The sequence below is a fragment of the Pseudonaja textilis genome, chromosome 1, assembly GCF_049901715.1.
Source record: "Pseudonaja textilis isolate UNSWEBS1 chromosome 1, rPseTex1.2, whole genome shotgun sequence".
In the NCBI taxonomy this organism is placed as follows: Eukaryota; Metazoa; Chordata; class Lepidosauria; order Squamata; family Elapidae; genus Pseudonaja; species Pseudonaja textilis.
The window spans coordinates 297,367,103-297,390,046 of NC_141990.1; the positions used below are offsets into that span (position 1 = coordinate 297,367,103).

Genomic DNA, 22,944 nt, shown 5'->3' on the forward strand with positions numbered 1-22,944 from the left:
AGTTTTGCATGCCAAAGTGATATACTGAATTACAACCTTGGGCAAAATACTTTTGTGTTTTGGTGTTATAATTTACTCTAAAATGATGAGGGTTGAGGTGCAATCCACCAGGCACATGTTCAGCTCAAAATGAATGAGAATTATGATGCTGTGACTCATTTCCTGCCAGATGAGAAAGCAGATCTATAGCTGCTGTACAAACCATCAGCCCCAGCTCTTCCTTCTCCCCTTTGTATGGCATCACATTATTTTGGTACACAATTTCATTGCCTTTCTTCAAATTCACTGGGACTTAGGAGGATCATTTCTGAATGATATTACATCATGTTATACAAACTCAGACATCTCAAAGCAGCAGTATAGGATAGCTTTTTTGCAGCAATCTTACCATCCAACGTAGTGTCTCATTCAGTCACCAAAGAAATTAAATTGGGTGAGATTGATTGTGCTTCAAGTATTGTCATGTGTTTTTAAAAACTGCCACTGACTTAAAACAAAAGTTGCAATCCCAGCAGTCACCATTAATCATATAGTGTATTACAATATACATATTGTTAAGTATCGGTATTTGGAATTGTTTCCAGAAGAATCCTTCACTTTCTGTTTTCTGCACAATGATGATTCTTGCCAAGTTTGTGATTCAGGAGAAATAAGTTCTAAGTAGTTGGTTGGCCTCATCCTGGGACTTAAACATACGCATAAGACCATTAGTTGTTTCAAAAGTTGGAATCTGGTTCCTTGATATACTAGAAACCAGAAATCCAGAAGTTAGAATAAAAAGCTCACAACTGCAAACATAAGTTTCAAGGATATAATTCCTTCTAACAGTCACAGAAATCTCTTTTTGCATTAATATAAATGTACATCAACTAAAAAAAACTGGATATATTTTTCCTATCACTTTTGACAGCTCTATCTATTTGTGAATTCTGGAGGATTGATACCCAACACATTTAGATAGGACCAACTTGGATGACAAGTATAAATTAGTATTGGCACTCCACGAAAGGAGCCTTTGTCAGGAGATCACCTGATCAGGATTTTTAAAAGGAGGGAAAGGGGTCATTGTGTGTGAGGACCTTTTTCCATTATTCAGCATGAAGAAAAACTTCCCTTTATCTGCCACTATTGAGCCTAGTAGTAGGAAATGCAACACACGGGGATATATAGCTCTCTGATCCTTTTCTTTTTGGAACGGCTTCCAATAGCAGCTGTAAGTAGACTTGAACCAGGATATCATCAGTTGTTGCCCAACACTCTGAACTCTGTACTGCACTTTTAGAGCAGGGGTGTCAAACTCACATCACTGCAGCATCACGTGGCGTACTGGAACTATTTCCCCCTTTGCTAAATTGGGTATGGACGTGGCCAGCATGTGAAGCATCAGGCCCATTGGCCAGGAGTTTGACAGCCCTGCATTAGAGCATGGCAGTTAATGAATATACCATTTCCCCAGTACACAAAAAATATTTGCCATAATAATGTTCGGAATTTTTCCTACTGATATGGCTATTTCTACTTGTGTCATGTGGAATATGATTTGTTCAAAAAATAATTTAAGTTGAGAATACTCATGATGTAATTTATGATGTAAAATATACTTCACAATGATGCTCTTGATATAATTGACGATATGGCATTTAATGATAGGACTGTCATAATTTCATGATAGAATCCTACCATCTATTGTGGACTTTTAAATAAATATTAGCATAAATATTAGTGTAAGAGTGGAAACTCCTGAAGCATTGTGGAAAGGCTTTTAGGCTTTACCATGAGAGTTTAGCAGAGGAGAACTTGAAAGGTGAAAAGACATTCTAGTGTTGTGAATCTGGTAATACACTTGTATATACAGTCCTGTCTGTGTTGAGTTATAAAAGAAAAACAAAAGGTTTTTTAAATCTGAAATTAGAACCCTGCACTACATAATGATATGTACTCCATATTTGTAGCACCATAAGAACATGAGTGTCATCTTGGATAACACCAGTGGCCTATCAGGATGGCATTCTCTGCCCACATTGCCAAACCAGATGCTTTCCAGATGCCCTGTGGTGTAAACCAGAGAGTGATACCCTTTTCTTGCTATTTGAATACAGCAATCAATATTTAAGGGAGTGGTAAACAGCTCTTTAGACTACTAGCCCCTGGTAGCCCAATCTTCTAGGCCCTTTTTAAAATATTCTAAATTGGTAGCCATCACTGTAATTGCACAATGAAATTATACATTGTTTAAAAATATATATTTGTGGGCACATGTCTTTTTGGGGGGAGGATGGCTTCTCATTCTCCATAATATCCTCTTTTAGGAATGTACACAATATTCCAATATAGTCACTATGATTTAGCTAAGGGGATTGCAATATTGGTGCTTTATTTTAAAATCTCCATATTTTGCCTCCCCCTTGTTACATTCTGAGTTGATATTTTCTTTGACTTGTTTACCATGACTCCAGGATACCTTCCCCGATCAGCTGCTCCAAACTGCCAGCAACTTTCAAACCATTCATTAATGTATGAAGTTTGCATTTTTCTGCTGATGTACATTACTTTGTGTGGAACCGCATTTGACATTTGGCACTTCATATAGTTTGGAGAAATATTTTTGGAACTCTTCTCTGTGTATTTTATTTTCTCTTGTGATAAATTTTTGCAGTGTTAGCAACTTTGACTACCTCTGTGCTCATATGTAGCAACAAAACAAATAAAAACGCTCTGACCCCAGTGTTCAAGTCTCTCCAGTATACATTGCAGAGCATTAATTGTAGTTTTGCTAGATTAGAGTTCTAGTTCTCATACCAACCACTCCACTAGATTAAATTGGAATTCTAGTCACACTTTTATCTTGATCAATATTTACTTTTCTATTTTTAGAATTATTTTGTGATTGCATTCTTCTATCCTAGAATGCAATCTCTATGTAAAATACACTGTAAGAGGACTATAACTTAAGAAGTGCTTTTAATCTTAACCGTAACACTTTTCATTCTTAACCTAAAAAGTAGATTAGGAAGGAGGTGATACAACAAGAAAAGAAAAACAATATTTGTCCTTTTATTTCTTCTTAGAATTACTGCTAATAGATTGCCTATCAAGTATCCTATTTAAGGCACAGGCATCAATAGTGTACTACAAAAAATATTTTTCTTTCACAAAAAAAGCTGCGTCTTTTTCATTTAAAAAACAAAACAAAATAAAGTTTCTATATAGAATATTGGCTAAGAATTGTTTTGGCTGGTTTTTAAGTCTATTAGATGTGATAATTTAAATTGTTAAAGTATATTAAATGAGGTTTGATATCTTTGATTTAGCTGGCAACAATTTAAAAAAATCCCTCCTCATACAATTTGGGTAATGGATATACACAAGCTGGTATTTCTGCAATAGGACTTTTTGTACGTTTCTTCATTTGCACCCTATCTCCAACATTTCTTTGGTGATCTTTGGGGACTGGACGATATAAAAACAATCTACTTTACCATTTCATTTGTTTATATTGGCAGTCAAACTCAAATTCTTAAATCCTATAAGGAGATGTTCTGCTGTGAAGAGTCTTCTTAGCACTTCCCTTGGAACTTACAACGTTTATTTATTTATTTTATTTGTTAATAAAATATAAGTATAAGTATAAACATGAGTAAGAATACAGGAAATAGGTACGAATAAATGGGGACAATAGGACAGGGACAGTAGGCACAATTGTGCACTTATGCACACCCCTTACAGACCTCTTATGGGGAATGGAGTGAGGTCAATAGTGGGTAGTTTAAGGTTAAAGGAGCGGGGGTTAGAGGATGTAACAATTGAGTCAGGTAGTGCATTCCAGGCATTGACCACCCTGTTACTGAAGTTGTACTTTCTGCAATCAAGTTTGGAGTGGCTTACATTGAGTTTGTATCTGTTGTGTGCTCTTGTTTTATTGCAGTTGAAGATAAGGACACTGTAGCAGATAATTTTCAAGCCTGGTGATATAAGGTATTCTGTTGCGAGCAGAGGAGTGTAGTTCTTCTCTTCTCGTGAAATACTTCTGGACTCGTTCAATTGTATTAATGTTCAATATACAGTGCGGATTCCAGACAGATGAGCTGTATTCAAGTGTTGGTCTAGCAAAGGTTTTGTATGCCCTAGTTAGCAATTCAATATTACTGGAGGAGAAGCTTCATAAATTAGATTTACAACTCTTAATGCCAAAAGGCAAATGCTGTTACAGTGCACTCTGGCACTTAGGTTATTTGATATGAATACTCCAAGGTCCTTGACAGAGTGAGGGTCATCAACAAGGTCATATCCGCCTAGCTTGTATTTGGTGTACTGATTTTTTTACACTTCCCTTGGAACTTACAATGTTTAAGTAAGGATGAATGGCTTGTAAGAAAATTGAGATTGATGAAGTCCTGGGCTTCAGATAAACCTATGAAGCAAACACTAGTTTCTTCTACATGGGAGTTCTCTAAAGAAACTACAAGCACGCAAGATCATTTTTTCCCTCTGATAGCACAATCCAGTACAACTAGGCCAGCATTACAGAAATTTCTAAAGGCAGGAAACTGGGTAGAGGTCTTATTCTAGAATATAATATGTATTCTGTATGCATATGGTCATTTTTAAATATTTTGTCTTACAGACTAGAGAGAATATGTGAATCAGTCCTTTCATTTTCATATGTTCATAAGTCTGTTTCATACTTATTTGTTTGAGTCATAATTGGAAAAACAAAAATGAATTTGCATTTAAATATGAAACTATTTTTTTCCACAGACAGTGTATTTTTCTATGCATTTTATTCAAAACACAAAATATACAGACTTCAAGATAATGTTCAGATTTCCATTTGTGAAGTTTAAATTAAATCATTTCATTTAAAATGCAAATATCTAAAATTCTGAAGCACTACTATTTCCGATTATTAAATATATCACAGATCTTGTGCTTATCTTTGATTTACTGTTTATTCTTATTGATTTATTTTTCAGTGAACAGAGTATATGCCAAGCCCGGGCATCAGTTATGGTTTATGACGATACCAGTAAGAAATGGGTGCCAATAAAGCCTGGACAACAGGGCTTCAGCCGAATCAACATCTATCACAACACGGCCAGCAACACATTTAGAGTAGTTGGAGTTAAACTTCAAGATCAACAAGTGAGTGTTTTTTCAGCGTTTCAACCATACAAGTTCTAAAATAGAACTCAAAGAACAGTGGTTGTTCTGTGTTTTAGAAAAAGGTATATTAGTGTGTGTATGTACATTTAAACTTTTTATTTTAAGAGTACATTCTTTCCTCTGTGGTTAAAATACATAATTTATGCTGAGCAAAGGACGCCTTATGCTGAAGTGGGATGTTGCTCCATTTAACACAGAACTGTCTCAAGTGGTTACAAGAAATTCTCCAAGGTTTCAGATAATTCCAGCATTACCATGAGATGCCAGCTTTTATATATAGGATATTGTATAAATAAAGCAAGTTGTACATTCCAAGCTTTATACTCCCCCCTCCACATTTGTTTGAATTATTTATTTATACATATTGTTCTAATTCAAATCCCACAAGACAGCTTGCTTTATAAGAAAACTCTCATTAGCATAATAATCTTCTATAGTCATCATTTGCTGTGAAAATCCCTTTGAACCCTATGGCCTTAATGACTTTCAAAAGGCAAGCAAGTTGAAGCTGTCCATCTTCAGAAACAAAATGTTTCTTATCATCTGGATTTGAATGAGCAGCTTCATTCCTCAGCAACCCTTCTTAAGATGTGTTCACATTGCTAACTCTAGTCAATAAAGATTATCTAATACAGGGGTGTCAAATTCAAGGCCCGCAGGCCAGATTGGCCCATGGGGGTGTTTAAATCTGGCCTGTGGGGCCAGCCTGAAAATGGCAAAGTCCACAGTGCCTCTGGCAGCCAAAATGGAGAATGGAGGGGCTGTATGCTACCTATTTTCAGCCTGGACGGCAGCCAAAACAGGGTGCAGGGGGACGCATGCAGCCCCCCCACCAATGGCCCATTTTGGCTGGCAAAGTGCTGCAAGAGGCCATCTAGGCAACTTTCAACCCATTCATTATTGTGTCGAATGTGTTTTTTTTTTTCTCTAAAAAAGAAGATTGGAGATTGAAGTTCTGCAATACAGCTGGATAGAAGTATGCCTCCTTTACAGTAGATGGTTTTTCTCTTTCCATCAGAGTGGTACCAGTATTACTTACCTTACAGATCCAGATGAATGCATTCTACTTAGGAAGCCAGGATTGTCATAAATCCAGTCATGCTGCAGAGAATTGTTTTCACTTTCTTGATTTCTACAAGCTCAAAGGGATTCCAGATAATCTTGTTAGACATTACCCTTGTCACCTCATTAGATTCTGTCCAATTAGTGTCTATCTTCAATATCGTTTTATCTCAAAGAATCCCATAAAATTATTGTGGTGGTCAGCAGAGAGATCAGCTTCTTTACCCAGGGCTACTATGTGATGCAAGTCTGGAGATGTAGGAAAAGCGGTGAAGAAAACACATTCCATTCCTTTTATGCCACTAAATACTCCTAAACAGTGGGCACTCACTCATTGTCTTCTGCCAACATTATTATATCTCTCTCTTTAGCTGCTTCATTTCTTGCAGCTTTGCAGGAAGGGAGGCCTTCAATCTGCAACTTGGGAAAACCTGCTTGTATTCAATCATGTTTAATGTCCTTGTTGAATACCAGAAAACAGCTACTTGAAGGCTGGAAAAATTCCTAGGTGCCCTCAGGAAATCTCTTGATTTTATTAGGTGGCTGGGGCAGTGGGGCAGGCCATTTTAACCATCCCATTGCCCTCACAGAGGTCAGGTGAGGTGACAATGTGCACAATTGATTAGACTGAGCAACCAGGATGACTAGGGGACTGGAGACTAAAACATATGAAGAATGGTTACAGGAACTGGGCATGGCTAGTCTGGTGAAGAGAAGGACCAGGGGAGACATGATAGCAGTGTTCCAATATTTGAGGAGCTGCCACAGAGAGGAAGGGGTCAAGCTAGTTTCTAAAGCGCCTGTAGGTCAGACAAGGAATAATGGATGGAAACTGAACAAGGAGAGATTTAACCTGGAAATAAGGAGAAAGTTTCTGACAGTGAGAACAATCAACCAATGGAACATTTGTCAGAAATTGTGTAGGGTCCCCCACTTGGGTGGAGGGTTGGACTAGATGACCTACAAGGTCCCTTCCAACTCTGATTATCTGTTATCTGTAGCAAGAGGGCTGATGAGAGTGCCCTCTACTTTCAGATCACATTGCTGCTACATCCTTGCAGAATGTACTTTACTTCCAAATTATATCTGATTCAGGCCTTTGGATCTGAAGAGGAAGCATACCTAATCTGAAAAGAACAGAATTTATAATATGTGGGCAGTTTGGAGTCTGAGCTGTGAGGGCAGGGCAAAATAAGGAGTTGTCTGGAGTCTCACTATTGGTGACTCTGGCAGAATGGTTGAGATAAATCCTAGCTCAGGTATAAATATTTGTTTTACGTGTGGGGTCCCAAGTTATAATCCCTAGGATCTGCAGTTAAAAGGATCAGATAATATGTGTTGAGAAAGATTTCTTCATATTTGGACTCCCAAGAGAACAGACAATACTGGGCTAAATGAAAAGATAGAACAATCTGATGCAAGATATCTTCTTATATTTGTTTTTTACCTTTCTGGAAATATATTTGTGGGGGGTGGGGAATAAAAATTTATTTCAAAAAGAAAGCAAACTCTTACATAAAGAGAAAAACAAGATATATAACATCTGACTATACAATAACGTTAAAATGATACATGGGTTTATGTGTATTTTTTCTGCTAATTATTAGAATTAGTAGCTGCTAATTCATTATTATCTTAGTAAGTTGTTGTGCTGCCTTTACGCTATTTCTCCTTCTGATGCAGCTAACCTTAACCCATTCATGAAATTAGATAATAAAATTATGCACTATTATAGTAGTAAAAACTATTGTATGAAAATGATGGCATCAGATTGAAGCATATGTTCTTAGTGACTGCTCATTTCTTCTATTTCAATTCCAGGTAGTGATTAATTATTCAATTGTGAAAGGATTGAAGTACAATCAAGCAACACCAACATTCCATCAGTGGCGTGATGCACGGCAGGTTTATGGACTGAACTTTGCTAGTAAAGAAGAGGCAACCACATTTTCAAATGCAATGCTATTTGCCCTAAATATCATGAACTCACAGCAAGATGGAGGTAAGACAAATAATTAAGATTATCGGGTCTACCATTACCACTTCTGTTAGCAAATTATAGCCTGATATACAGTAGTACAAATATTAGAGTCCGGATACATGACTCATTCAGGGTGCAATATCTGCTCTTTTTTGAAAGCATTGAAGGCAAAACTTTGGTATTTCTAAAATGTACATTTTTCTGTTTTAAGGCTTGTGTTAAATTGTAAGAGAACACTACTGCTAGCAATAGCACATGCTATTAGTTGTCTTGCCCCATGGGGGGAAAATATAGATGCTCATAAAAGAAATAATCCAGGCACTTTTCATACCTGAAATTTTACTGTTTCCATTATAATGAAGAAATGTGATACCTTTCTTTTTCTTGTTTTAACCCAAGTGTATGAGATTTATGTGAGACATGAATTTGTTTAGCTTTGTCTTTTCAACCCCATTAGGTAGACCAGATTATGAAATTAATTCCACAGGTTGTCTACAACTGCTTCTATTGAGATTGACTGTAACAATAGAATCCTGGGCTGCAGATTGTGCTGTAGCTCTTCTTCCTTCTTATAATTTAATAAATCAGGAGAGTGTTTGTCTGAGTCACGTCCATTCTGGAATTAAAAAGAATATTTTGGCCCCTTTTACTAGGCTAGAACTTCTGCATATCCCCAAGAAGGTCATCTTCCTTACTCTCTGTAGGTCCTTATCCTAAAAGAAATGTGAACATAAGATTTGGTTGACCAACATGTTTACTTGCTGCTTTCCACAAGATTTATCTTCCCATGGCATATAGAATAGTTAAGTCAGAACAATGCTTAGGCATTTTTTCTATTTTTTTTTCCAAAATCTAAATGCAATAGACACATTTGCTACTAGACACATTTTAAGCAAATGCTTGAAATATGAACAAAAATATGTAAAAATATCAGTGCGTAGAGCTTTCCAATTTATTTTGTTATCACTAAAACAGCATGATTGAGACTTCTCAAAGATGAAGAAATGTCCATTTGTATTTCCTAAACTCAGATTATTATTTAACAGGTCAGTATTTGAGGGTAGGAATTTTATTGTACATTATTGTGATAATTCTTGAGAAAGAATTAAGGATGTCAAATTGATGGCATTAGTTACTTAGATTAGATTAGATTGATTTGATTAGATTAGATTCAACTTTATTGTCATTGCACATGAACACAGGCAACGAAATGCAGTTAGCATCTAACCAGAAGTGCAAAACAGCAATGAAGTATAAATATATATAAACAGATATACAAAATATATAACTATAGACTATTTCTGATGTCCTATTTTTAACATTCACTTTCTCCATAAACCAGACTCAGTACTTTATGTTGAAGTGTTTGTGAGGTTTACATAGATCATCTTGAGTGTTTGGCAGTAAACTGCTTATTACACTCAGACACCCACTTGTATGAATACCATGAGTCTGAATTAATTTGGCAGCACACAAATGTAATTGATTGATTAATTGATCTGCTCAGTGATGTAGGATGAAAAAAAGGAGAAATTAACACTGTATCTTGTCTCACCAGGTTCCATTTGTTTTAGCAGCAGCAGAACATTTTTGAAGCAGTGTGTTCTTGGGAAATGATTGAGAACCTGGGGGTAGTGCCAGTCATTTTTTTAACCATTACAATTAGTTTTATTTTATTTTATTTTATCATTACACCTCGTACAACGAAATCAAACACCATCTTCAGTGCACATCATGACCATGACCATAAACACACATCCTTCACCCTCCACACATTGAACTGGAAACCCCCGACACCACACCAACACTGCACTATACAGCAGAATTCAAAAGAGCTGCTGCTCTGGGATAGAAGCTGTTTTTCAGCCTATTTGTCCTTGTTTCTATTATTCTGTACCATCTGCCAGGTGGTAATAGTTCAAAAAAAGGGTTCCCGGGATGAGATGGATCTTTGAGAATGATTTTATCTTCATTAGTTTTTGTGTTTTGTTTAGATTCACTAAGGAAATACTTTCAGTCTTTAATAAATGTGTCTTGAACCATTAAATCAAATAGTTATGCTAATTTAATCAATCCATCCCAGCATTTCTCTGCTGGATAATTCCATTGAATTTCTTATTAGTCTATACTACTGTAGAAGAAGAAACACAAAGTCGATAATAAAGCCCTTGGCAAAGACACTTTTTTTAAAAAAGTCATTTGGAGGGCATGAAAATCTTGAGCTTTTTTCCTTGCTCTTCAGTTCAGTCATGTGACCCCATAGTTGCTGAAATAGAAGCTAAGTTTTGTGACATCAAATGTCTCATCAACAAAGATGAGTCCTCCTTATATAAAGAAGGCATTGGCTAAACCAAAGACATTGGTAGTATTGTAGCTTTAACATAAACTAAGCTTTTTTCTACTGCCCTGACATGCTTTCCCAGACTTATCTAATTATTTCAAACTGATCTTACCAGACATTGATTCCAAGCATTTTGTTTTATTTAGAAAATATATAAATGACATATATGATCTCCATAGGGAAGTGACAAGTCCTATTATGAGAGTTTCAATGAATTTGTCTTCCATGGAGGAGTAAGGAGCAAATTGGAAGTAGTTTTTTTTAAAAAAGTGAAAAATGGAGACTGGAAGAAGAAAATAGTCAGAGAGTAAAAAATTATAATAGGAAAGAGAAACACAAGCAGACGGAAGAAAAATAAATAAAAATGAAAAATGAAAATGGACAATAGAAAGCAGTGAAAAAAGCACTTTTATTTTTTTTTTAAAAAAACCTTCCCCTCCCATCATTTAAAGACAGAATCTTGTTTGATCTCCAGTTTCAATGACACTGGCAGATTTTTAACCAGCTCTCCTTCTTTTCATATACAGAAGCAAGTTACATTTTTAAAAAAATTATTCCCCTTATGGTAAAGTACTGTACACTTCAGCTTGGACTAGAATGCTGGCAGAGACAGGGTTTGGGGTATTTTTTTTCCCCTCTGTAGTCCGAAACAGATTTAGCCCCTTTTACATTTTTAATTTATACAGCTAAATAAGATTTAAAACAAGCTTGTAACTGCATTTCTGTTAAAGAAACAGACTGCTCATGCCAAAATATTTACATGTCTGAAAATGAAAACTTGTATCATAGTGTGTTTACAAAAGTAGCAAGATCTTGTGAAGCAAAGAACACAATTGGAGATTACAGTATTTTATTTCATATTGCCCAAAGAACAAAATGCAGTATAAACTCGCTGACATTTAAAAAAAAAAAACATTGTTTAATCAGGTTGTGCCAACATAAAATTGAATGTGCTTCATAATTTCTTAAATATTTCAGATCATTATAACAGGTTAAATCTTTTTTTTACAAAACAAACCATAACATTTTTTTTAAACATTTGTTGCTTTTGACCAGTTGCATGAGATTTTTTTCTGTCATTGTCTTTTTCCAAAATTAGTTTTAGAGAAAGTAAACAATTGACAACATAGCAAAGGACCGGTACAATGGACATTAGGTCTTTTTCTGCTCTGTTTTTTATGATTCTAAAATAATAAATACAACAATAATCTATATATTATTGCTACTAATAATAATATGAGTATGTTAATGCAGCAAAAGCATTAAGAAACTTGCAGTAAAAAAGAGGCAACTTTGAAAACATCAGTTTTTGGTTTTGAGAATCATGAGAATCATTACAGTGATGAACGAGTGATTGAAACTTTTCTTTCTCATACAACCTGTAAAAGTGATCTTTTCCATGCATTTAAATAGGATGAAAGAATCTTTGTAAAATAGTAAACACCCTTATTAAAAATTATAACTAAATAGAATATTTTGATGCAATTCATTTCATTTAGTCTTTATCTTTTTTTCTTCTCTCATTGTGGACAGTATTTAATTAGGTAATGTAAAAAGTTGCATTGGAATAAAATGAAAAGAAAGTTTTAGTAGATTATCTTCTTAAGCAATCAAGAATTCCATGAGTAAAGGTTTGAAAAGTGCATGAACACTAAGGAAACAGTCATGAATGTTCCTCTTTAAGATTATTGTGTACAGTATTTTATGTCAAGCAACAATTCTGGCTTGTAAAGTTTTATTCATGGCTTAGTCTGTGGTGTAACTTCAGACAATGGTTTATTTAGTAAGTCATAGTTGAACAATGGCTGAGTGCAATATAGGAATGTAGCCTAGACTGCAACTAACTTGAATGGTTTTGGATAATCCAGCTTGTTTGTTTGACTACCAAAGGAAGACTAAAGTGTAACCTAAACACACATACATAAAGACAAGCCTAGTGAATCCAGTGATGTATTTCTAAGTAGGCATATATAAGATTGAAATGTAAAAGTCTTTATGAAATGAGTAATTCATATAAAAAGTGGAGCCATCTATACATAAGCATGTCATATGGAATTTAGTAGATTATTCCCACCTGTGTGCATGTACTATTGCAGTCTAAATGTACCTAAATGTACTTAGAAAGATTTTTAGATTAAATGGTAGCTCTTGCGATGATTTCCTAACAGACAGGAAGCAGCAGGTGAAGCTAGGTGGAATCACATCCGATACCTGTACAATCAGCACAGGGGCCCCCCAAGGCTGTGTGCTATCTCCACTTCTCTTCTCCCTATATACCAATGACTGCATCTCAAACTATCCATCTGTTAAAATACTGAAGTTTGACACAACAGTGATTGGTCTCATTCAAGACAACAATGAATCTGCATACAGACAGGAGGTCATACAAACAACGATGAATCTGCATACAGATAGGAGGTCATACAACTTGCCTCATGGTGTAACCAGAACAAGCTAGAACTGAACACACTCAAAAGTAATATAAGAGGGTTTCTTTTAAAGTCTACCACCATTTCTACACTCAAAACTGTAGAAATGATGGTAGACTTTAGAAGAAACCCTCCTATATTAATACCTCTTACAATACTAGACAACACAGTATCAACAGTAGAGACCTTCAAATTTCTAGGTTCTACTATATCACATGACCTAAAATGGACACCTAACATCAAAAACATCATCAAAAAAGCACAACAAAGAATGTTCTTTCTGCGCCAACTCAGAAAGCTCAAACTGCCCAGGGAGCTGCTGATACAGTTCTACAAAGGAATTATTGAGTCTGTCATCTGCACCTCTATAACTGTCTGGTTTGGTTCTGCAACCCAGCAAGACAGACACAGACTCCAGAGAGTAATTAGGACTGCAGTAAAAACAATTACTACCCACCTGCCTTCAATTGAGGACCTGTATACTGCACGAGTCAAAAAGAGGGCCGTGAAAATATTTACAGACCCCCTCACATCCCAGACATAAACTGTTTCAACTCCTTCCCTCAAAACGACGCTATAGAGCACTGCACACAGAACAACTAGACACAAGGACATTTTTTCCCCAAAAGCCATCACTCTGCTAAACAAATAATTCCCTCAACACTGTTCAACTGTTTACAAAGTGTACACTACTATTACTGTTAATCTTCTCACCACTCCTTCTCACCCATCCCCTCCCACTTGACTGTTTCCTAGCTTGATTTGATTGTTGATTGTACCCTATGACTATCATTAAGTGTTGTACGTTATGATTCTTGATTCTTAACAAATGTACCTTTTCTTTATGTATACTGAGAGTATTTACACCAAGACAAATTCCTTGTGTGTCCAATCACACTTGGCCAATAAAGTATTCTATTCTTCTATTCTATTATGGTATGGTGTTTTATAAAAAGATCTCAAATAGCACGAGATGTTCATTATACAAAAATAAACCGTGCTGGTTCATGCCATAACCTTTCAATTTCGATTTTCAGATTTTGATATTTTATGATATTCCACCAGCTGGGAAGGAAAGGGGGAGGGGGAGAGAAGGTAGAATTGGGAGGAAAGAAGTCTTCCCAGACTCACAGAGCACCTTTTGTGCACCTCCCCACAACCTACTTTACCCACATTATTCTCCACGTGCCTTTTCAAACCCACACGGCTCTTCTTGCAATCCCACACATCCTCTCTGATCCATGCTTCCCCCATGTGCTTGCTCTGATCTGTGCAACATCTCTTGAGAACACCCATGCACCTTCCATGACCCACACTGTCACCATGTGGTCATTCCTAAACTGCACAGCACCTCTTGTGCACTCCCTAGCACTCCCAGGCATACTTCGCAATCTGTACTATCCCCTATGTACCCTCCTCAACCAGCATACCATGTCTCACAGCCCCCTATGAACCCCACACACTCTTCTTGATCTGCACTGTCGCCCCCTTCCTCCCCCACTGTTCCAACTTTCTTCCGGTTTCTCCGCTGGCTTTCTTGCTGCAAGCTTCTCTTACATAAAATAAATGAGGAAGCTGGCAGGAAACTTGGGAGGGAGGGAGGGAGGGAGGGAGGGAGGGTGGGAGGGAGGAAGGAAGGAAGGAAGGAAGGAAGGAAGGAAGGAAGGAAGGAAGGAAGGAAGGAAGGAAGGAAGGAAGGAAGGAAGGAAGGAAGGAAGGAAAGTTTCTGATACTCTTTGCCAGTTTCCTGTAAGGAAATTCAGTTGCAAAGATGACAACAAGATAGAAATCACACCACTCCCATTGCTTTTTTGTCCATCCATGGTCTTTCTCATTAGGTAAGAAAAATATTTCTGAATGGAAGAAGCCGTGGGTCACTGGTTGACTAATTATTATTTGTTGTAGTACCTAAAGTCCTAAATAGAAGTCAAGGAGATAATTAAATTCCATAATTTGCATTTGGTATGTCCCATAAAGTCCCACAGATTAGCAGCTCGGCAAGCTAGAAAAGTCTATATTGATGAAAACTCAGACTGAAAGCAAGGGGAAAGAATATGGCCCTCTTGAAAGGCAACCAAATGCCCTCTGGATAAACCTCCTGCAGTGATGCAACATTGTCCATAGTTGTTGCTTCCACCTCCCTGCTTTGATCTGCTCTGTAATCAGAGCAACAAACACTTTCATTTCTCCACCTGCTGTGCTACAATATCTCAACAGCTATTTTTCTTGATTCTGCTTCAGGCAAAATGACCCCTATGTCTCTACAAAGGCATACTGTACAGTACTATTTATAGTGAAGACTGTGAGATCTGGGCTACAGAAATGTGCTGCTACACCACTAGGAGATCACTTTGCTGTGCCCAGTTTGGTTCTGCATAAACAAAACATGGTAGAAATACTGGTGCACTGCCTAGAAGCTGTCAGAAAATGGATTGGGAGGAACAGACTCAGATGGAATTCCTCTAAGGCTGAATGATTTGGGTCTGTGGGTTAAATGATACCAAGGTAGTAGGATCTTTAGCTCTGAACAAGTTGTATTTTCCTGCTTAGAGGTGGTCCTGTCATTCAGGCACTTTCCTGGACTGACGACACCTTTTCACGGAGCAGTTGTTGGGTATGGCCAAGGGGGCTTTTACACAGATGCATCTGGCTTAATTTTAATTTCACCTACTTAATTTAGGTGCAGACTAGTCCAAAATGATTCTGGGTGGATTGAAAATCTTGTGTGTTGTTCCTGGTTCAACCAACCCTGTTCACAGAGTCTCATGCTCTAATCATCTCCCTGTTGGAATTACTGTCAGTAATCCACAGGATATGACAACAACTGAGCCCCAAATTCCTATTGCTAAACAAGATGAATTGTGCCTCATTTTATGACCTTTTTGCCAAAGTTGTTAAATGAATCAGTGCAATCATTAAGTGAATCATACAGTTGTTAAGAGAATCCAGCTTCCCCCATTGACTTTACTTGTTGGAAGCCAGCTAGGAAGGTTACAAACGGTGATCACATCACCTCAGCACAATACAACTATTATAAATACATACCAGTTGCCAAGCACCTAAATTCTGATTGCAAGACCATAGGAATGATGTAAGGGTTGTAATTGTGAAAAATGGTCATGAGTTACCTTTTTAGTGCCATTCTGAACAGTCACTTAACAAATGGTTATAAGTTGAGGACTGCCTGTAATACCGTACATGCCCCCCCAAAAAGTGCTTGGAAGTTACAGTTGGTAACTCTGAGGTAGTGATGTGTGTTTTCCATTATACTTGGGTGGATCCCATTGCTTAACATCAACCTAGGTAAAGAAATAAAATATTTTGTCTTCTAATACAAGTGACCTTGTATGGAGAAGATTGTCCTCCAAATATCTTGTGGTATGGGCTAGAGCCCTAGTATCTCTGTTTAGAAATGTATCAGGAAAAGAATTGCTTTTGTTTATATACATAAAGATTTACCAGCAGTGAAAGCACATTTTAAAACACATAGCAGCACTTGGGAAAGTTCCTTAATGTTTTGCTACTTTTACAGAAATCAATGTCAGCTGGGAGGGGTGGGAAATATGAGGAGCAAAGATACAACTAGAAAATAGATAGATGCTGAATCAAAACAATAAAAAAAATCAATATTTCTTTCTTCATTTTAGATCAGGAATGTTCAACCTTGGCAATTTTAAGACCTGTGGACTTCAGCTCCCAAAATTCTTCAGCCAGCATGGCTGGCTGGAGAATTCTGGGAGTTGAAATCCACAGGAGTTAAAATAGCCAAGACTGGACACCTTGACTTTAAATTTTTTTTTAACCCTAAGCTTTTTTGTTTCTGCTACAAGAATGTGTTAGTTTAAACCAGGACTATCAAACTGCTGGCCCATGGGCCAGATGAGTCATGTGTCCACGCCCAGTTTAGCAAAGGGGAAAAAAAGTCCTGATATGTCACGTGATGCTGCTGTGATGACGTGAGTTTGACACCCCTAGTTTAAACCGTTGTGTTCTCATTAAAACCCCTTATATTCTCTCTTCTTGCTTGGTGCACTTGGAACTCCTTTGCAGCTCTCCTTTCTGATATTCCTCCTCATCTAGCTGTGCTCTCCCGAAAAGAGGGCTCCCAGAATGGAGGGCACAGAACTAATACTGCTCTTTGCTCTTGATTCCTGCCTTTGTGAGGACAATATAGAGATGCTGATTCTAATTTTGCTTCCAAATATCCATTTTCAACTCATAGATGTTAGAGGAAATGTATTAACTTGCTCTGTAGCATCAAGGACGGGCAGACACAGCTAAGCATTTAGGTAATTCACTAAACAAGATTCCTTCAAATCTAGTCTCAAAGGAGCCCTTGATTCAAACCCTAATTCACAATTTGAAACATCTCTCTTTCTCCTCTTGTTTCTTTTAATCTGCTCTATTCTTTGAATGCAAATCTAAATCAGTTTAAATACAAGTAACTGATAGGAGAGGAATTATCTTTTTCTGAATTTAAGAACAGTGCAGTATTCATACTTGACATAGAGAAGATCCAATTTATATCAGGTAGCAATAACGTGAATTTAACATTGTCTGGATTTATAAGTGCATATTTCAAAAATATAGTGGATTTTGAAATGGATATTAAAAATATCTTAGAATTTAGAAACAACAGTCAATTCATGTTCAATTCATACTCAATTCAAATTTTATTTTCTCTCCTTTATGAGTTATTTGAGGGAGGGAGAGAGAGAGAGAGAGAGAGACCTTCTAATATCCTAAAAATCAGAACAGTTTATCCCATTAGCTCAAGTAGAGCACATACTTTGCATGAAGGGACTTCAGATTTCAGAGCTGCCACCCTATTTTTATTCCTACAATTTAAATCTCCCAAGTTATTTTTGCTGTGTTAAATTCAGTCTCCAATTAAAAGAGAGCAGAATAAAGAAAGACTTCTGCCTTGGGAAATGATGTCAGTGAGAACACACTATATGAAGCAGTGATACCAGCTGGGTTTAAATCCCCACACAATAACCAATCTTCCTTTCCTCCTTAGTTTCTAATTTATTTATTTTTTAGATAAAAAAAATTTAATGAAAAATTGTCTCATTTTTAAATCCCACTTTTAATTATTTTTTATAAGTAACCCAAGGCAGAGAACACATATAATACTTCTTCCTTTTATTATTTTCCACACAGCAACCTTATGATATTGGTTGGTCTGAGAGAATGATTGACCGAAAGTCACCCAGCCAGCTTTCATGCCTAAAGCAGGACTAGAACTCACAGTCTCCTTTGTCAGCACTTTAAGCACTACATCATATAATATAGTGTGATATAATGTGAGCTTTATTCATAACATGAAATAAACTGAGCAATGAATTAATAGCAGACATCTGTCTTTTATTTGCAGTTCAATTTGATATGTTGACTTTCTAAGTTACATCTTTGGCTTAACCTGTGGAAAGTTCTTTTATGGGAACTTTTTAATCAGGAATTTAGTTTCCTTTAGCAGAATAGAGATTATTCTCAGTAGTGTCTAGATTTTAAAATTCTACATCAGTTTCTTAGCTAATTCTATTGACCTGTCTTTAACAGAAACACTTTGATAATCAATATCCTATATTGCTGCCTAAGAAGGAATAATTGACAACAATGATATTTTGTTTGATTTTTCTCAATTTGGAGAGGGAAAACTTAAGCATGTGCACCCTAAAGTAGTAAGAGCTGACAATTCAGGTTCCCAGAATACTTGAAAGGCAAGACTTGATGCATTATTCAACTACTAATGTCTTGATTTAAGAATTCATAATAATTTCTAAATCTGCCTCCTCAACTGATTTGGGGTCAAATAATCACAGATTTGTATGCTGTTTCTGTTAAATAACAGGTCCACCTTCAATTAAGAAAACTATAACATTTGTCAGGTTTGGACAAGATTTCATGCAGCGCATGGGTTTCACCCATATCATTTCTGTATCTATTCACGGGACAAGTTTTACTCTCAGTCTGTTGTAAGAGAAAGTGAATCTTAAAGTGAATCTGTCTAAGAATTTAGAGCGAGGAGAGTTTAATCGGAAACTTAGTATGAAGCTTGACAGGTGTTATTAGTGACAATGGCATGAGTATAGTTAAATATTATGGTTAATACATAACCATATTTTGAGGCCTGTTTATAGACTTGGATAGAAAAGAGACAAGGTATTTTGTCTTTGACTGCATCTCCGCAGAACTGACAAATAAGAGTTTTTAACATTGTTAGCAAAATGGCAGGATTCTTAGAACTTCAACAGGCACTGTGGTCTCAACAAAGCTCTGCTATGAACAGTTTGAGAAGGCTGGATTAATGCCATTCTTTGACCATTGGATAATGTTCTTATACCTCTTTACTCCATTGTCTTCCTCTTTCCTGGCTTATTAAGATATTCAAAGAGAGTTCTTGCACTCTGAAAGGAGCCAGTGGTGAAATCCTTTTTATTTATGAACTGTACTCAGAGAGAAATGACAAATGTGATAGTGACACTGCTATGAAAGATCGTGCATGAATTTGAGGTTAATTACCATCAGTGCACTAATGATACTCAGGTGTATTTCTCCCTTCCTTGGATATCTCAAAATCCTTTGCATGTCTCCTGATTATAAAGAACTGAATGTAAGAGAACAAACTGAAGCTAAATCTGGATAAGACAGAATTGTCAATTCCAGAGGCTGACTTTAGGTTTAAAAATATGCCTGCAACTTGAATAAAGTTGCATTGCCTCTTCACATTTGGGGATCTGTCTTTAATGTGAATAGAAAAATTATAATAGGGAAAGGGAGCATTTTCAGCATTGATTGATTTTTATAATGTATCCTTTGCTAGAATTAAGAAACCTGGTATTGATTAGGCATATTCAAATAATTTTCTTGATGCATTACTGCAGTTCAATGTTCATAGAACAAAACTTTTATACATCTTAGAAGGGAGCACAGGAGTGGTAGTGATGGTGCTTCTAGAGCTGTGATGGCAAACCTATGGCATGGGTGCCAGACGTGACACACAGAGCCCTCTCTTCGCTCCAGCTCAGCTCTGCCGCACATGCACATGTGCCTCCCACTGGCCAGCTGGTCTTTGGGTCTCTGCCGTGCATGCATGGGGGCAGGGCGCATGTGTGGAGGCAGGACACATGAACAGAAGATGCACGTGCACTGGATTTTGGGGATGCATGCACATTCATGTGCTTCGGGCACTTCATGCCGAATAGGTTAGCCATCACTGTTCTAGAGTATACCATATCACAATTGTGTTTCAAATTGCTGCACTACTTGCCATTTCCTTTCTGGTCTCAATTCAAGGTACTAATTATCCTATATAATACCTTACATCAGTGGTTCTCAACCTGTGGCCTGAGAGGGGGAACACCATGTCGCAGGGGGTTTGCAAAGGCTTGAAGAAATGTTATGATTTAAATATTAAGTCTTGGGGGTCTGTGGCCATAGTCCATGGACACAAAGGGTATTTAAAGGGGAGGGGGGGGTCCTGTGGTGAAGAAAAATTTGAGAACCACTGCCTTACATAGTTTGGGCAGGTTAGATGCAGGACTATCTGGATCCATTCAATGGCACATGTCTTGCAGCTCCTTTACAATATCAGCAACTAATTCTGAAACTGAACCCATATTATGTAATAATTTGTCACTGGAGCAGAAACTTTCCTCTTTTGTATTACAGTTTAGAAGAGGGCTTAAAATATTTCTTTACTACAGAATTCTTCTGGAACTTTTCACAGTTTTAAATTTTTTAATTGGGATTTAATAATTTTATTTGTTATGAATATTTGTGGGCTGAGCAAATATTGGGACTGGACAGCATATACAGTTTTAAAATAAAGAGAAAACAAAACAGTCTACCATTGTAGTAATATCATAGTACATGTGAACAAATAATGATACTAAAATAAGATCCTGGTAAGTCAGGTGATTAAGAATGTTTTTCAGTATTCTGTTGATGAAAAGTTGTCTATTTTAAAATCTTAGGTGTCAGTAAGACAAACTGATCCGTCATGAGCACATTTTTGGCTATCATTTGATAATCATGTTACTTAATTCAGCCAGACTGGAACTTGTGACTTGGTAGTGTAAAGCTTCCTATCCCATTGCTCATAGGTACAGATTTGTTTAGTCTTCTTATTTTTGACATGGGTTTCATACTTAGACAATCCATATATTACATTGGAGTGAAATCATTTTTTAAAAAATACCCCATGGTGGACACATTCCACCTTTGTTTAACGAGTCCTTCTCATTCCATAAGAGAGAATTAAGCACAGACACTTAACTCTTATTGTTTATGTGAATGAGATGCCTGAATCAAACCTACTGTGATTGGATAATTGGTTTAGTCAATACATCAGCTGGGGACAGCTGAGTTTATACTTAATCGTTTATATTAAAGTTTATATTAAAGCTCTATACAACTTAACAGGAATGTGAGGGAGAGATCTTTTTATGAGATTAAGCTTTGTAATGTAAAACCAAATGAATGAAGTTATCCTTAAGGATAAATGTTGGGCCAAATAATCATATTACAAAATATGTGTTTGTGTATGTGTCAGGAATGGGGAACTAGAAGCAAAGGAATCTCCTTATCCAAGCTTCGGTCAAGCCTCCTTTAGTAAGGCAGAATAAAGGGGCTTTTTTTGTCTTCACATAAAAAATTCCTTAAGAACACCATTCTATTGTGGTGCTGCTTTATAGTTTGGGCTGAGGAAATCGGAAGGTTATGAAAACTAGAGACCCAATTCTTTTCCTGAAACCCCCAATGGAATTCCTTTTTTCAAAGCAGCTGGAATGGATTGTTGAGGTCTGACTTCCTGCCCTCAGATGATAGGATTAAAATTATGGAGATAAGGTTGGGATTATGGGGCATATTCTCAGAGATCATAAGGAGTGCACAGATACTCTTCGAACTATCCATCAGCCTGGTTTTTGGCAGGGTTGCTTTTCATGCATCACTAAAATATTGTACCATAAATGCCCTTGATAAGATGGAATAAGCTAATGCTGACCCATGCTGAATTCCAAGACAGTGTAATCAACACACTGTCGAAATGGTGGCCACAGAAGGCAGTTTACCAGAAGATAAAAGTTTGAGGTTGCTGTCCACCTAGCTTTCTCAAGTCTCCTAGGTATTCTCTAAGGCTTCAGTGCCTTTTATCTGGATAGGTAAAAATACTTCCAAATAAAGTACATGGTTACAGCATCCTATTTTCATTTTTTGCCCTGGAAATTTGTAATTAAAGCTCCTAACTGGCAGAAAATATCTCTAAGTTTAAGCAATGTTAGATTGTGTCAGAATGTTTTCATTTCTAATCTCCGGTGATTCCTGCTCTCGTATACTTAACTTTATTTAGAATAGGTGCATTATGAATGAGATTAATTTTCCACTTTTTTGGTGGATTGTTTATAAAATTATGACACAAAATGGCAATTTAAATAGTGAAAGCTAATTGAAGATTGATAGTGATATAATTTTTTGAATTTCCATGTGGTCTTTCTTGGCAAAATGCAGTTCTTAAATCATCTGATGATTGGAGACATCATTTATTTGCTGCAGATTAATTGTTCTTAATCTATTAAAACTCACCATGGAAATAACTAACTGGGGAAAAGAGATCTTCTGTTAGTGCCAAGTTCCAAAAAAACGAGCTACAGATTCCTAATTTGTATCACTAGATTTGTCACTGTTCTCCGGTGGATTAATGTTATACTAGTTCCATTCTTTACCAGATTGTTAAAAAGAAACAAACCCCTTATAACCTGGGAAAAGTAACAGATTTGCAAGAAAAATGTATTTAAGCCATCACTGAGCAATTGAATCTGAGTACTTGTAATAATGCCCTATATAAATGTGTGTGTCAGTGTTATTATATATTAAGAAAAGAGCTTTTAACGCATGTTGTTTCACCCACTAATTCCACTTCTCAAAACAGGACCTCGGAACTCTGCTGTAATTCACGTTGACAA

At 36.6% G+C, this 22,944-nt stretch overlaps 1 protein-coding gene across 18 annotated transcripts in view; it reads left to right on the forward strand.

Moving 5' to 3' along the window:
- EVL (Enah/Vasp-like) overlaps positions 1 to 22,944 on the forward strand; it is a 138,713-nt gene that overhangs the window by 74,445 nt on the left and 41,324 nt on the right. For all 18 annotated transcript variants that reach the window (XM_087922182.1, XM_087922176.1, XM_087922187.1 and 15 more), the window contains exons 2-3: positions 4,974 to 5,142; positions 8,047 to 8,227. In XM_087922182.1, coding sequence (XP_087778308.1) covers positions 8,222 to 8,227 — 6 coding nt within the window. In that variant the 5' untranslated portion in view covers positions 4,974 to 5,142; positions 8,047 to 8,221. The remainder of the gene's footprint in view (positions 1 to 4,973; positions 5,143 to 8,046; positions 8,228 to 22,944) is intronic.